At 39.1% G+C, this 12,721-nt stretch overlaps 2 protein-coding genes across 3 annotated transcripts; both read right to left on the reverse strand.

Annotated features, from left to right (window-relative positions):
* Positions 1 to 4,636: 4,636 nt before the first annotated feature.
* On the reverse strand, positions 4,637 to 7,744 carry LOC115743708 (tropinone reductase homolog At5g06060-like). 2 transcript variants are annotated; one of them, XM_030678616.2, is made up of 5 exons: positions 7,568 to 7,740; positions 7,218 to 7,425; positions 5,236 to 5,452; positions 5,024 to 5,130; positions 4,637 to 4,933 (listed from the first exon to the last, which is right to left on the reverse strand). In XM_030678616.2, exons 1-5 carry the CDS (start codon positions 7,654 to 7,656, stop codon positions 4,739 to 4,741), a joined length of 816 nt encoding a protein of 271 aa, XP_030534476.2. In that variant the 5' UTR covers positions 7,657 to 7,740; the 3' UTR covers positions 4,637 to 4,738. The 2 variants fall into 2 exon arrangements, with proteins under 2 accessions (XP_030534476.2, XP_030534478.2); XM_030678618.2 differs by lacking the exons at positions 4,637 to 4,933; positions 5,024 to 5,130 and having other exon boundaries at positions 5,391 to 6,760; positions 7,568 to 7,744.
* A 1,669-nt stretch (positions 7,745 to 9,413) lies between these two features.
* Positions 9,414 to 12,491, reverse strand: LOC115743711 (thylakoid lumenal 15 kDa protein 1, chloroplastic). The gene is made up of 8 exons (XM_030678622.2): positions 12,271 to 12,491; positions 12,073 to 12,183; positions 11,630 to 11,725; positions 11,472 to 11,544; positions 10,845 to 10,906; positions 10,207 to 10,288; positions 9,773 to 9,833; positions 9,414 to 9,691 (listed from the first exon to the last, which is right to left on the reverse strand). The coding sequence occupies exons 1-8, from the start codon at positions 12,391 to 12,393 to the stop codon at positions 9,640 to 9,642; spliced, it is 660 nt and encodes a 219-aa protein (XP_030534482.1). The 5' UTR covers positions 12,394 to 12,491; the 3' UTR covers positions 9,414 to 9,639.
* Positions 12,492 to 12,721: the final 230 nt, after the last annotated feature.

Consider the following 12,721-nt stretch of genomic DNA (forward strand, 5'->3'; position numbering starts at 1 on the left):
TTTGAACTACTTCGTTCCACGTAACGAAAAGTTGAAACCTTCGCGTCCACGCGCCATGCGAGGAACTCATGATTTGAATTAAAAAAAAATGGAAAAACTTCAAAATTATTTATCTCATACCCGACTCTAAACGAAAAGAAAGAATGGATGAGATCAACTATTAATATAGACGGAGATCATTTAACAATATTGTTGTTGGATATCTTACAGTATCGTAACGATTTGAAAACCAACGGTTAAATGTATTTGTTTGTATTTGATTAATGATAATTTATGCTTGATAAAGTTCTATTCTTGTTTTATTTAATGATATTTTCATTAGATATTTCATGATGTCAGAACGGTTTGATAACGAATAATAAATATATGTTGTATCGGATTGATGAAATTTGATTTGCGACGACGATACGGAAAATGATTGATTTGTTATTTTTTAAGTGTGATTTGCTATTATGATGCTCATGTGGATGAAAAAATAAATTGAAGCATAGTTTTTATATGTTTGGTGTGAATTGATTAGCCTAAATATTCTCAGTAAAAGAAAATGCTTTTCTGCATGGATTATGTGTAGGTTTTTAAGTAGGTGCCATGACTTGCCACGTGGCTCTCCTTCATTTGTCGGGACGGGAGACTCGGCGCGTGAGGGGGAAGACGCGGGGGCTAGGGGAGCGAGCGGAGCGTGGGGGTCGGTGGGCTTTTTTTGTGCTGGCTGGTGGGGTCGGTTGTCGTTCCAGTTGTGGGGGCCAAAGCGTCTACGTGCGACGGAGGTGCGGGACACGTGTGGGACCAGACGTCGAACTCGGTTTGACGCTTCACGGAATATCTGAGGTTCCCCGTGACGCATCCCCCGACACGTGTCGAGCAACTGACGTGGAGGTGATGGTGCAAAAACTCGAGAGGACAACCCCCACCCCCCCTCGGACGTCGCGCCGAGACACGTTTCAAGCACTTTGCCTCCCTCTCTCCACCCCGATTTATAAATACTTAATTCTGCCGTCCTTCTTTGCAATTCCCAAATTTATATTCCACTTGACTCTTTGCATTCTCTCCTCTACCTAATGCACTTTTAGTGGGCAAAGCTAGGGTTTCGGGATTCAAATTGAATACTTCGAATGGAGCACAAGATGTTCCCCAAAAATTGCTATCGTCATCAATTCCATTATAGAGGTTAGAGCATGTGAAATTCACAATCATCATAAATTGCAAAAACATTGTACTGTGAAATGCCGAAAAAGGGTTTGGGCTTTTTCACAAAAGAATAGAGATTATACAATTGAGAATGTGCGATTCTTAAGTGCTTTGATGGAAAACACTTTTTGATAATGTTAAATAGAAGTCCGGTCATCTTTCTATCCAATGAATAGACATAACGACGTTGCAACGTAACGTTCGGTTGTCTCTCTTCATAAGAAAATAACGTAACGGTAAATATGATTAAAGGATAGAAATTTGATGTCGCTTATTTATGAAACAATCATCGCTTGAAGGTTTCATCTTTATTGTTTGTGAAAATTATGAAAATCAATATTCATTTGATGATGAAGTTCCACATAAAAATTTTACGTTAATGTTTACGGAAAAATGTTTTATAACCTTTAGGAATGTGAACTCGATACCTTTAGGCATGCGAACCCGATACGTATGACCAAAAATTTGTCACCTTAGAATTAGATTTGTCAAAATTTTTCATAGACTCGTGATGAATCAAGATGTTATACGGCTAAATTATATTCAATAAATAGGCCATAAATTGTTTTAAGTGTAATACGAGTTAAATGAATTACAAATAGGTTTGCGACTTACTTAAATTCAACCCACCTATGTGACTCTTTTTTCATTCTCTCTCACTTTTATTCGCTCTCACGCTTTTCCTTATCTTGGGTTAAGTATAAAAATACTTTTGAAATATGAGTTTGAGAATGAATCTATTTAAGTTAGATTATTTATGTCAATAGGCATATGGCTTAGCGATAAAGGGATTGGAGGTGGTAACGTTAGTATTTTAAATATGGGGTGTGATACTCGCACACCGTAAAGAAATAGAGTAAAAATTAAAGAGAGAAGAGAGATAATGTGACATCCCTAGTCCCACATTGCCTAGGAGGAGGTCTTGGGAAGGCCTTATAAGCCTTGGGTGCCCTTAGACTTGCAAGACGCGTTTTTCGGGCGTTGTATGGGCGACGCTCGGAGAAACAAAACCGTGAGGACTGTGTGTCCAAAGCGGACAATATCTTGCAAAGTGGCGCAGTGGAAGCGCGTGGGGCCCAGGCCGTTACAGATAAGACGGATAAAAAAATTTATTTATAAACCGATCCGGACCTAGCTCGACTCAACCCGAGCACTTTGCGGTGCCATGCACTAACGTTCACCGTAGCCGCTTGTTTGCCGGAGACCCACTAAGAGTTCGCCACGTAAGCCCACTGGTGCCCCCCGAATTGGACCCCACCGACCCCACGTGACTCGGCGAATTACTCCGCGGAGACGGCAGTCAGCCCGACGACGTCATCGGTAATCCTCGACGTCAAGAAAGGTAGACAAAGTCACAAAACCACAAAAAAAACCGCAGGCGCAGTGTTTTTCTAAAACCGCCGTCCGCTTCCGGTTCGACGGAAAATCGCGTCAAAATGCGTGCGTGTCCCTTTCGCGGCTCCGACACGTGGGCACCAAGCTGGGAGGGACCGACACGTCATGCGTAGGTCCCATCCAGAAAGGCGGTTTTGCGACACCGCCGATGGAGACGGGAACGTGGTCGGGGGAATATAAAATTGAGAGGACGATATTTTTTTTCTTTCCTCCTGCTTTTTGTTTGTTTTTTTTTTAAATTATTTTCTGTCCAGGAATTACGGGGCCATTTAACGATGTTTCGTGAGGTTACGGTGTATCGAAAGGATTAGGTTGGCTGTCATCCTGCGTAGAACCTTAGATATTTTCATGTCAAAGCTAACATTTTTTTCCCTTTTTTTTTTTTTTTTTTTTCCGATTTGGACTTGCGATATTGCAAGGGACGAGAGAGAAGATCTTCACAATGGGTGCTTGCTGAAATAACAAAAATTGTGCATCTAATGATTTTACTTACGGAAAGGATTTTCTAGTTTTTATAGTGAAAAAAGGGAATAATATCATGTTTTAATTTTAGTTCTACGATTAGCTTATGATGTTGCACGAGGATAATTAGCCCGCACATGAGATCTAGTTTATTTCATGAGTATTATATAAACGGACGTATCGCACAGTTTAACTCGAATCAATATCGAGCAGACAGTTCGTGCAACATTCTTGCACGCGTATGCTTTCTTCACTACGGTTGATAGCTTGCTAGAAATAATACTATTCATATCCAAGCGTGAGAGACGTGAAATGTGAAAAATAAAATGACCGATAGCTTGTATGTTTAGTGATTATCCATTTATTCATTTTAATTCACATCTCTCACGTATTTTCCATTAATATATATGTTTTGTAGTAACGTGCTTTAGGATAATAGTAAATATTTCCAAATATTAAAAAAAAAAATACTTGATATTTTCTTTCTCGAGGAGAAAAGGAAAACCCGACAACGAAAGGATAAGAACAGTGCGATATAAAAATAAAAATAAAAAGTAGTTGCAGTCTCTTTTTTCGTAGCTGGCTAGGTTGGGCAATGTTTCAAGTACGGTGCAACGTATTTAAGGTTTGGCGGGCGTCGTCCTCTAGAGATATTTTCCCAGTTTAGATAATTTGTTTTGAAAATGCTATAAAAATTATATCCTTATTTTAATTTTTAATCCACGTAATTACGATTTAGAGAGTGACTTGGTCTCGTTTTACGCCAAACAAGTAGCTCCTTGGGAATTTTTTTTTCAGCCAAAATAGAAAATACTGCTTTAATTAAAAAAAAATCTAGAAAATAATTTAAGAATATGTTCACTAGAAATCTTAAAATTTGTCACGAAAATGCGATTGAGTCGTAGAACTTATAAAAAGTGCAATCGAGTTCTAAAACTTGCAAAAAATATAATCGAGTCCTAAAACTTGTCAAATTGATGCAATCGAGTCCTTCCATTAACTCCATTCAATTTGACTAATGAAAAACGTTGACGTTATTTTTTTAATATTTTCTCTCTCCTACGTTGTTTTAGCCACGTCATCATCACATAAAAGAGAAAATATTTTTAAAAAAAAATAATATCGACATTATTTATTAGCCAAATTGAATAGAGTTAACGAAAAGACTCCATTGCACTTTTTGCAAATTTTAAGACTAAATTATATTTTCGTGACAAGTTTTAAAATTTCTAGCCGACATATTCTAATAATTTAAAACAAACTCAGATGTTACCCATACATGTCTTTTTTTCCTTTGTAAATTTAGGATTTTCAACATTAAATAAAAGTTCGAATCTAAACCTTTACCAAACACAAAACAGGCAAATACCTACTTAGGCGGCCAAACTTTGAAATTATTCCCCTAAATCCCCGGCCAAATCAGTCTTACCGCTTTCGATGTTCATTAAGTCAACCATAAAACCACGATTAACGAGCCAAATTTGACAGATTCTTATGCACATTGAGCCTGGTCCAGTAAGAAATCGAAACGACTTATCCGACGTCGCGCGAGCTGTCATACAAGATAAAATTAGAAACGGGCGATGACGAGTTTTTACCATGGATACAACACCTTGTAAAAGGTACACGAAAGTAAATTATCGGGAATTCGAGACGATCAGTTGTTGTAATGAAAGCAAATTGGTTTGACTGATCAATTTAACAACGCAGTCGGGTAAAACCCATTCACAGTCGTCCCCCCATCGACAGAGATAACCTGACCCGTGATGTATGAGGCGGCCGGCAAGCAAAGGAACGCAGCTAGCGACGCGACCTCCTTGGGTTCTCCGACGCGCTGGAGTGGGGTCCGAGCTATTATCCCGTCGTAGAACTCCTTGTTCTTCAGCAGCTGCAACATGAAATTCGTTAAATGCGAGGCGTTGAGAGTAAGCTGCTGGTCGCAACAAGGCGATGAAAGACAGGATGAAGGTTTGATTACATTTTCCACGAGCGAGGTCCTAATGTACCATGGAGCTATGGAGTTGCTCCTAATGTTGTCTTTCGCCCATTCACAAGCCAGGTTCTTCGTAATTTGGTTAATTGCACCTGACCAAATATAATGAAGGGCATTTGCGTTTTCAAGACCCGCAATCTTTTCAATAGCAATGCTGAAGCGAAACATGGGAGGGAAATCAAAATCAAAGTTTCAACCTTTAGTGCCAGCATAAACGGATCCAGTGCCTAAACTGACGACCCCAGCAACCGACGAAATGAAGACGATGTTACCAGCTCCTGATGCTTTCAGGAGAGGATGAGCAACTTGGCAAAGATGATAGGCAGAATCAAAATTGGTAGCCATAATCTTCGAAAATTCTTCAGCTGTATAGTCAACGGTTGGCTTCCTCAGATTCGTTCCAGCATTGTTTATCTGGCATCAGAAACATCACATAGCGTCATCTCCAGATTCCAATAAAAACTTTCTTAAAAAAATACGTGCAAATACATGATAAAGTCATATCATCTATCAAATGCGCAGTTTCATGTTGTCACAGGCAAAGTTTGCATTTGTGCATTTAATGAGCATCAAGCTAAGATGAGGAAACTAATCATCGCCACAACAAAGAATATCATGGCTGATTCAGGGAAAATACTGACGGGTGATGGTATTAACATCTGACACTGAAAAGTGCAATTTGTCAAAGCGGGAGAGCAGAATTCATATCTAAAGATAGCCATACCAGAGCACGCGTGCCTATTTATGGTCTGTAACCAAAAGTGTAAAATGATGAAACTTAATAGACCATAATTACGATTCAAAATCTTAAAAGATAAAGTAAGGAAAGAAATTGAGGAGAAACACTAGCCATTGAATGGTTTGTGTTACCTCCATTAGTTCTTTCTTATGAAATTGCCAAACTCAACAAGTTCAAATTATTCACAAGAAAAGTATGCAGATGCCAAAGTGTAGCATTTATGAGAAAAGATGACAGAGAAAGGAACAGAGAATAACATGATTCTCTAAAGCACTTATTTTCTTTCCACGACACTTTCCATTGCATTGCTTATAAAAAAGAACTTGTTCCTTTCAAGGAACCATTGTCCAAACACTTCCCTTTGTTATATATATGAAAGTCAATACGGTGGTTCTCTGAATGGGGTTTACCCGACTGACCGAAGTCCAAAATATCCACTCTAGAATATGCTTGTGTGTGTGAAAGGTGAAAAGTTTGTCAAGTATCCTCAATTCTGTGTCCACATCTTACTTGAAGAAAACTTAGAATCCCCGACGCTCTGTGTTGATGTTACAACCCAGCTTCTAGGCATGTGAGATATTTAATAGTCAACTCTTCTCATGGAGGCATTTCCTTGCAAGCAGGCTCTGCCACAAGCTTTACCGTCAATCGACTCACTCCATTAATCAATGTTAGATATGGAAAGCATGAAGCATATTAGTTTGAGCGACTACATGGAAGGCATTGACAGCATAGCTTTCCAACATCGTGGGAGTAAATTAACCTCAAACACCTCATAAAAAATCTGAGCCTTGACAAGTTGTAACTGAGACGTGTCAGACGCATGCAAGCATCTCTAATTCAGCTCGGATACACCATATGCTGTTAGATACAGTTGATCGATGATAACTACTGGCAATAACCAACATTTCTAAGTCCCTATAGTCCATTTTTTTCCAACATTTCTCCGCTTATGTTCCCCAGGACAAGGCGGAGGAATTTCCCCAGTATATGGAAGCACGTAAGTTATATAAAATCCATGAATCAAACACACACACAGAAAAGGTAAAAAAAAAGAATCAACAAGCTGACCAACAGGACTCTAAACATTCAAGTTGCCCTGATCATCAGTCAAAGTACACGATCATTCCAAATATGTAAAGCTGCGAACTTCAATTGTTATCCTTAAGAAACAGAACTGCCTTGCATGTGGGCCTAGTTGATTCGAGAATTGGAATTGTCATGAATCAATCCCATGTGATTGCCAGGACATACAAATATAATCATCACTTTACACGCCATCATAAGAACAATACCTCACACCCAGTGCCACAGTAGCGACAGAATCACCATTAACAAAAAAGAGATCAGAAACTTTCCCTAGTCCAAAAACTACACGCAGCGTGAATAACCTCAAGTGACTACTTCTACAGACAACATATGCGAAAATTCAGGACTTACAAGAATGTTGAGCCTGCCGCCGAACTTGGAAGACACCTCCTTCATCAGATTCTCTCGCTGATCACGAGAAGACAAATCGCAAACCGACCCGGTGACCCCAAAACCCTTGCTTTCCCATTCCTTCAAGCGCTTGCCCAGCTCGTCTTCGTTCCTCGAACAGGTGTGCACGATGGCACCGAACCCGCTCAGCTCCTCCACTATCGCGTGCCTAGGGGCGAATTTCAATTCCAAATGATCGAAGGTTTGAAGAGCGGAAAAAAACATAAATTCTATCCGCTCACTCTTTCAATGATCAAGCGGCAAAAAGAATCGAGAGAGCGAGAGAGAGAGAGAACAGGGGAAAACATTACCCGATTCCGCGAGTGCCGCCAGTGACGAGAGCAGTCATGCCTCTGAGGGTCCATCGCGATTCTCTGTCATTGCTCTGCGTCTCCGCCATTGATGCAATTCTCAATCTCTCTCTCTCTCTCTCTCTCTCTCTCTGTGGGAGCGCATGCAGTGAATGAGTAGGTCCAAGTCTCGCAGAGAGGCTTTAAAAAAAATCTCAACTTTAAATTTCGTCTTCTATCTATCACAGATTTTTTCATCTCATAAAAAATTCTTAATTTTAGACCTAATTTCAATTTTATTTTAATTTTTTTTGTCTCATAAAATATCACAAACTTTTACTTGAATCTCAAACCTACAATTGTTAACTCTTCGTCCAAAATTTGTTTGGACAATAGAGAAATGGAACACTCCCCGAGTTTGAGCTGTTCGAGCATTCCCATCCAAGTGTCTAAGACTAACCACAAAAGCAAGGGTTATCAGAGGCATATAGCGTATTTAAGTGAAAGTTGGTAGTTTTTTCTGTATCAAGAACAAGTTCAAGATTGAATTGGGACCGGATCTAAAATTTTATGATTTTTTATGAGACGAAAAAAGCTTACGGTAAAATTGGAACGAACCAAAAGTTGAAGGTTTTTTTATCAAGACTAACAAATATTAGGATAGAATCAGGACTGAAATTAAAGTTAGGATTTTTTAGGGTATTAGGCTCGTTAGGACTTAGTACACGTTTGTCCTACATTAGCCCTTCAAGAAGTACATTTGGTTATAACAGTTATCCATTTGTACATATCTTCGAAGATGTAAACGAGTACTATGACCTTACTTCTTTTTTTTTATTTATAGAAGTTTATCTTTTACCCATGAATTTCGTGAAAGAAATAAAAATAAAAAAATAGCCAAAAATAATTAACTGAAATATGATATCACAAAAACTAAGTATCAATGTTTATACTAAAAAATTAAAATAGTTAAAAAAAACTGTTGAAAATATTAATCGAACTAATAAGATATCTCGAGAGAAGGAAATAATTAAGTGAAAAGAAAAAAAAATGGTGCCTCGATAACAAAAGGTTAAATTAAAAATATCGAAATACTCGGTCCTAATTTTTTTTTTTCAAATGGTTGACTAATGCAAAACATGATAGAATATTAACAAAATTTTGAAAATCACGTTGGATTTTGGCTAGTCATTTCCTTTTATGGGTTGAGGACATCGTCTCCTTTTAAAAATCATAATTCAATTACTAGCATTTTAGTTAATTTAATTTCCCCTTGGTTTCTATGTCTTTCAAAAAAAAAAAAAATCGCGGGAATTAAGAGTAAAAAGAGAGATTTTCGTGAGAAAAAAATGATGGGAAATATGTACTTTTACCCCTTAATAATCACGTAAATTGCACATGCTAACAGAAAAAATGACGGTAATAGAACGAAAATTTAAAGGGATATCGTGTAAAGTTTGAAAGCTTGGGGGTAAAGGTGTATTAACCCTAGAGTCCGAGGGGTTTTGTTTAATTTCTTCAAACATAAAAATAAAAATGGTGTTTCATTTCAACCCGTGAACAAAAGTTGGATATAACAAGTTTTGGAGCTGAGTGACGATGCTTCTCAAGTAATCTCTGTTCAAATACAGGACAATGCATTTGGATAATTCATTGCTTTTCCAGATGAAGATTTCTGATGAAGGATGACAAAGAACTATCATCCAAGATGGCCAGATTGGATCAGACGCAAATGGAAATTTCTTTGCTCAGCTCTAATGAGCTGCCAAACCGATGATCAGATATAAGATCAAAGACATCTAAGACGACCTTCCTCGGGTCGAATGATAGAGCCGTGTTCCGGTTTCGAAGATTCGATGCACTGCTCGATGAGAATACCAACCTCCTCTTCCATTGAAGCGATATGGTCCGAGTACCATCCGTTCAACAGATGGTTTACAGATTTGAGGATGCATGCCCATCATTCCAGCTTAAAATACAACACAAACTCAAGATCTGGAGATCAATAGAAATCTCAGCTCCAACGAACAAGGCCGAGCTGAACTCTTTCCTGCATTGCTGTGCTATGTACCCGGCAAAAAACTGTCATGTGATTAATTGCAAAGGAGAGTCTCACGTGTTGCGTTTCCAGTCGTAGGATTCACCCTAAAAGCAGGGAAAAGTGCTGTCCATATGATTACTCGACAACATATTCCAAAATTAACCAGCTCCGAAGTTATAGCTTACCCATCAGCGACTTTGCAAAGGTACGCTCGTTGATCGTCTCTCAGAGGCACATCTGTGAAGTCTGCACACAGATGGAGTTAATAATCCAAACATTGCAACTTATTGAGAAAGTCATTTCCAAAACTGGGCCATTCCTGGAAGTCTCTGAATATTAAACAGATTTCTCCTTTTCACTGGTCTTGTAGGGTGAAGAGCGAGAGTAAATACAGTGTTCATCTGAATCTTGCAATATCACGAGAAATGTTATTTCTCTGATTTTAAGAGGTGCTCAATGGATCAAACACAAAGGTATTTAATGGCAAATAAAGGCCAGATATTTAACTGGCTAATGTCTAAGTATTCAGCCATGCAAGCCCCAAATTGGCTTGCATCGTGAGCCCTAGCATGGAAAATTAAAGGGTTAGAAAACATAAGCAAACTGAAAATTCACATACCTGCACCTGTTATGTTTGATCCCCTAAAAGATGTGTTGCCTGTTGCCAGTGCACCTTCTAAGTTAGCATTGTTTAGATTTGCCTGCAGGAGAAAAGAAGCGGTGCTTACATTTCACACGAATCTCACCGTTTACTTTAGTGGCGGATGTGTTTAAGTAGTCTCAAAGCAGATTCAGTTGTGGCACGGCGACATGCATAAATCACATGCTTTGATTAATCTTCATCAAGAAATCCCATCATCACATTATTCTGATGGCCATCAGAATCTATACTCTCTTCAATATGGTGGCAAATGATGTTGACAAAGCATTGAGACTTTAGCGGCTTACTCAGAGACTTCTTCCATTTGCGAAGGTAGTTTTGCAATTTTATATTTTACCAACTTTCATTCCCTTTCCTCATCAGAATACGAAAACTACTAGCTCCTAAATGTTAAGCCAATTCACTTAAAAAACTCTGGCTGTTGTCTAGCCTCCTCTGTTGTCAGTTCCCTTGACAGTCAACACTTGGTTAGTTAAGGATATTGAGCATCTGCTGGAGCATTTATTGAGCAGGTTTTTACAGAAGCTAGATCTAATAAACAGTGGACAAACATTTAGAAGATCAAAGTGTATATAAAAGATATCCAAAAGGTGCACCTTTGTTACATTAGCCAAGGAAAAGTCGGCACCTCTGAGATCAGCATCTGAAAGGTCAGCCCCTAAACACCAGGTATGAAACAGGATATTGTGGTCTAAGCGTCATTAGGAAAGGAAGTATAGAGTTGAACAATCTCTGTAGTAATATGTTCATGATATCACCCTGTACGTTTAATGCTTATAACAGCTACAACTTGGACCATAGGCAGAGTTAATGAACAGAAGAAAGTTCCATAAAAACCCATTGAAGTAGAGAGTAAGTTTCATGTAAACTTAAAAATATTTCTTACTCTTCTTGCAGGACAAGAGTAGACAATTTCGGGGAAGACTACCGCCCTTCACTGACTGAGAATTTCCATAATCGCGGAATGATATTTGTACACTTAAGTGCATCAAATCATTTAACCTCTTGTCCAAGAGAGCCATTCAAGCATCAAAATTTCTTAAGCTTGCAGGGTCTAATAACATATTACAATTCAACAAAATAGGTTTCCAAAAGTGTCATAATCTAGTACTTAAAGATACGTGTCTGTCAGGTGCCCCTCACAATAGACTACTTATCACTGTAAGTTAGCAGTGGCAATGGCAAACCAGAGAACACTAAAGCAAAGAAGAAAGATGAAGAACCTGTCAAATCAGCATCGAAGAAGCTTGCACCAAGTAAATTTGCTCCTTTGAAATTTGCTTGTCGGAGTATGGACTGAGGCAGAGAATTTCCGCGTCGATTTATAAGAATTCAATCAAAGACCACCAAAAGCACTTAATACAGATAATCTTAAGGGTACCGTTTTGAAGTCTTGTTTGATCAGAGTCTTGCCACTGAAATCCTTCCCGCTAAGATCCTGACCCCTCGTAACTCCCGCACCGTAAGGACCTCCTCCCTTCCATAAACAACCCCACAATCCACAAACCAAAAAAGTTGAACGCAGTAAGAATTACGGAGACAATGTCCATATGCAGGTCAACCATAACACTAACATTCATCACTCCATTTTGTGTTCTTTAATCTGAATCGGCTGCATCTTCTCTCAACAGAAAGCCTATTTGACAGGAGGGATAAGCCTTTCCTTACAGAGTGACAAACAATCGTGTAATTCAATCAAAACCTTGAGGGGTACCTCTGTTCAATGCCAAGAAATGACATACAGGCTTCAATTTCAATCAAGTAGTAGAATAAAATGGCCCCCAAGATTCATGGACACGAGAGGCAAGTTCGAAATTAGGGTACCTTGAATGCAAGTGCAGGATCAGCAAAGAAAAGGGAAGCAGACAAAAGGGCAAGCGCGCTTGTTCTTGCTACGGATTCGCACAATGCCAAAGGCGAGGCAAGACTTCGAACCTGTCATATTGGAAGCACCCTAACTGAGCAACGATTCTTGATTATCACCCAGGCTGTGAATAGAGAGCAAAAGGAAGCTTTTTTTACCAGTGGAGGAGAATCAGAGCAAATGGGCAGAGATGAAATCTGGCGATGAAGAGATTTAGAGGGTAAAGGAGGGGATTTTGGCGGGACTTTGGAAGAGCATAGGGAGACGCTGAGAAGCGCCATTGCATCGATGGAGAGAGGGTGGAGAGCGAGCGTGCCGGTGATGGAGAAGACGACATGCAATCTACTGGATAACGTTGTCCAGATTTCGGTTGGAAAAGAAGGGAAAGAAATGGATAAAGCCAAGTGCTTGCAATACAAGTTTTATTTGGCCGTCTCATCAAACAGGTGATCATCACAAACCGGCTCCGAGAAAATGTGTGAACGTTTCATGCGAATCATGCTAATACTAATGACGAGGATTAGAAGAGAGCCAAAGACTAATCATCGATTAGTGTAGAGTAATAGTTGATCAAGGAAAGATTAGTGGAAAAAATTGCTGCCCTCTACA

This window comes from Rhodamnia argentea, chromosome 5 (genome assembly GCF_020921035.1).
Source record: "Rhodamnia argentea isolate NSW1041297 chromosome 5, ASM2092103v1, whole genome shotgun sequence".
NCBI lineage: Eukaryota > Viridiplantae > Streptophyta > Magnoliopsida > Myrtales > Myrtaceae > Rhodamnia > Rhodamnia argentea.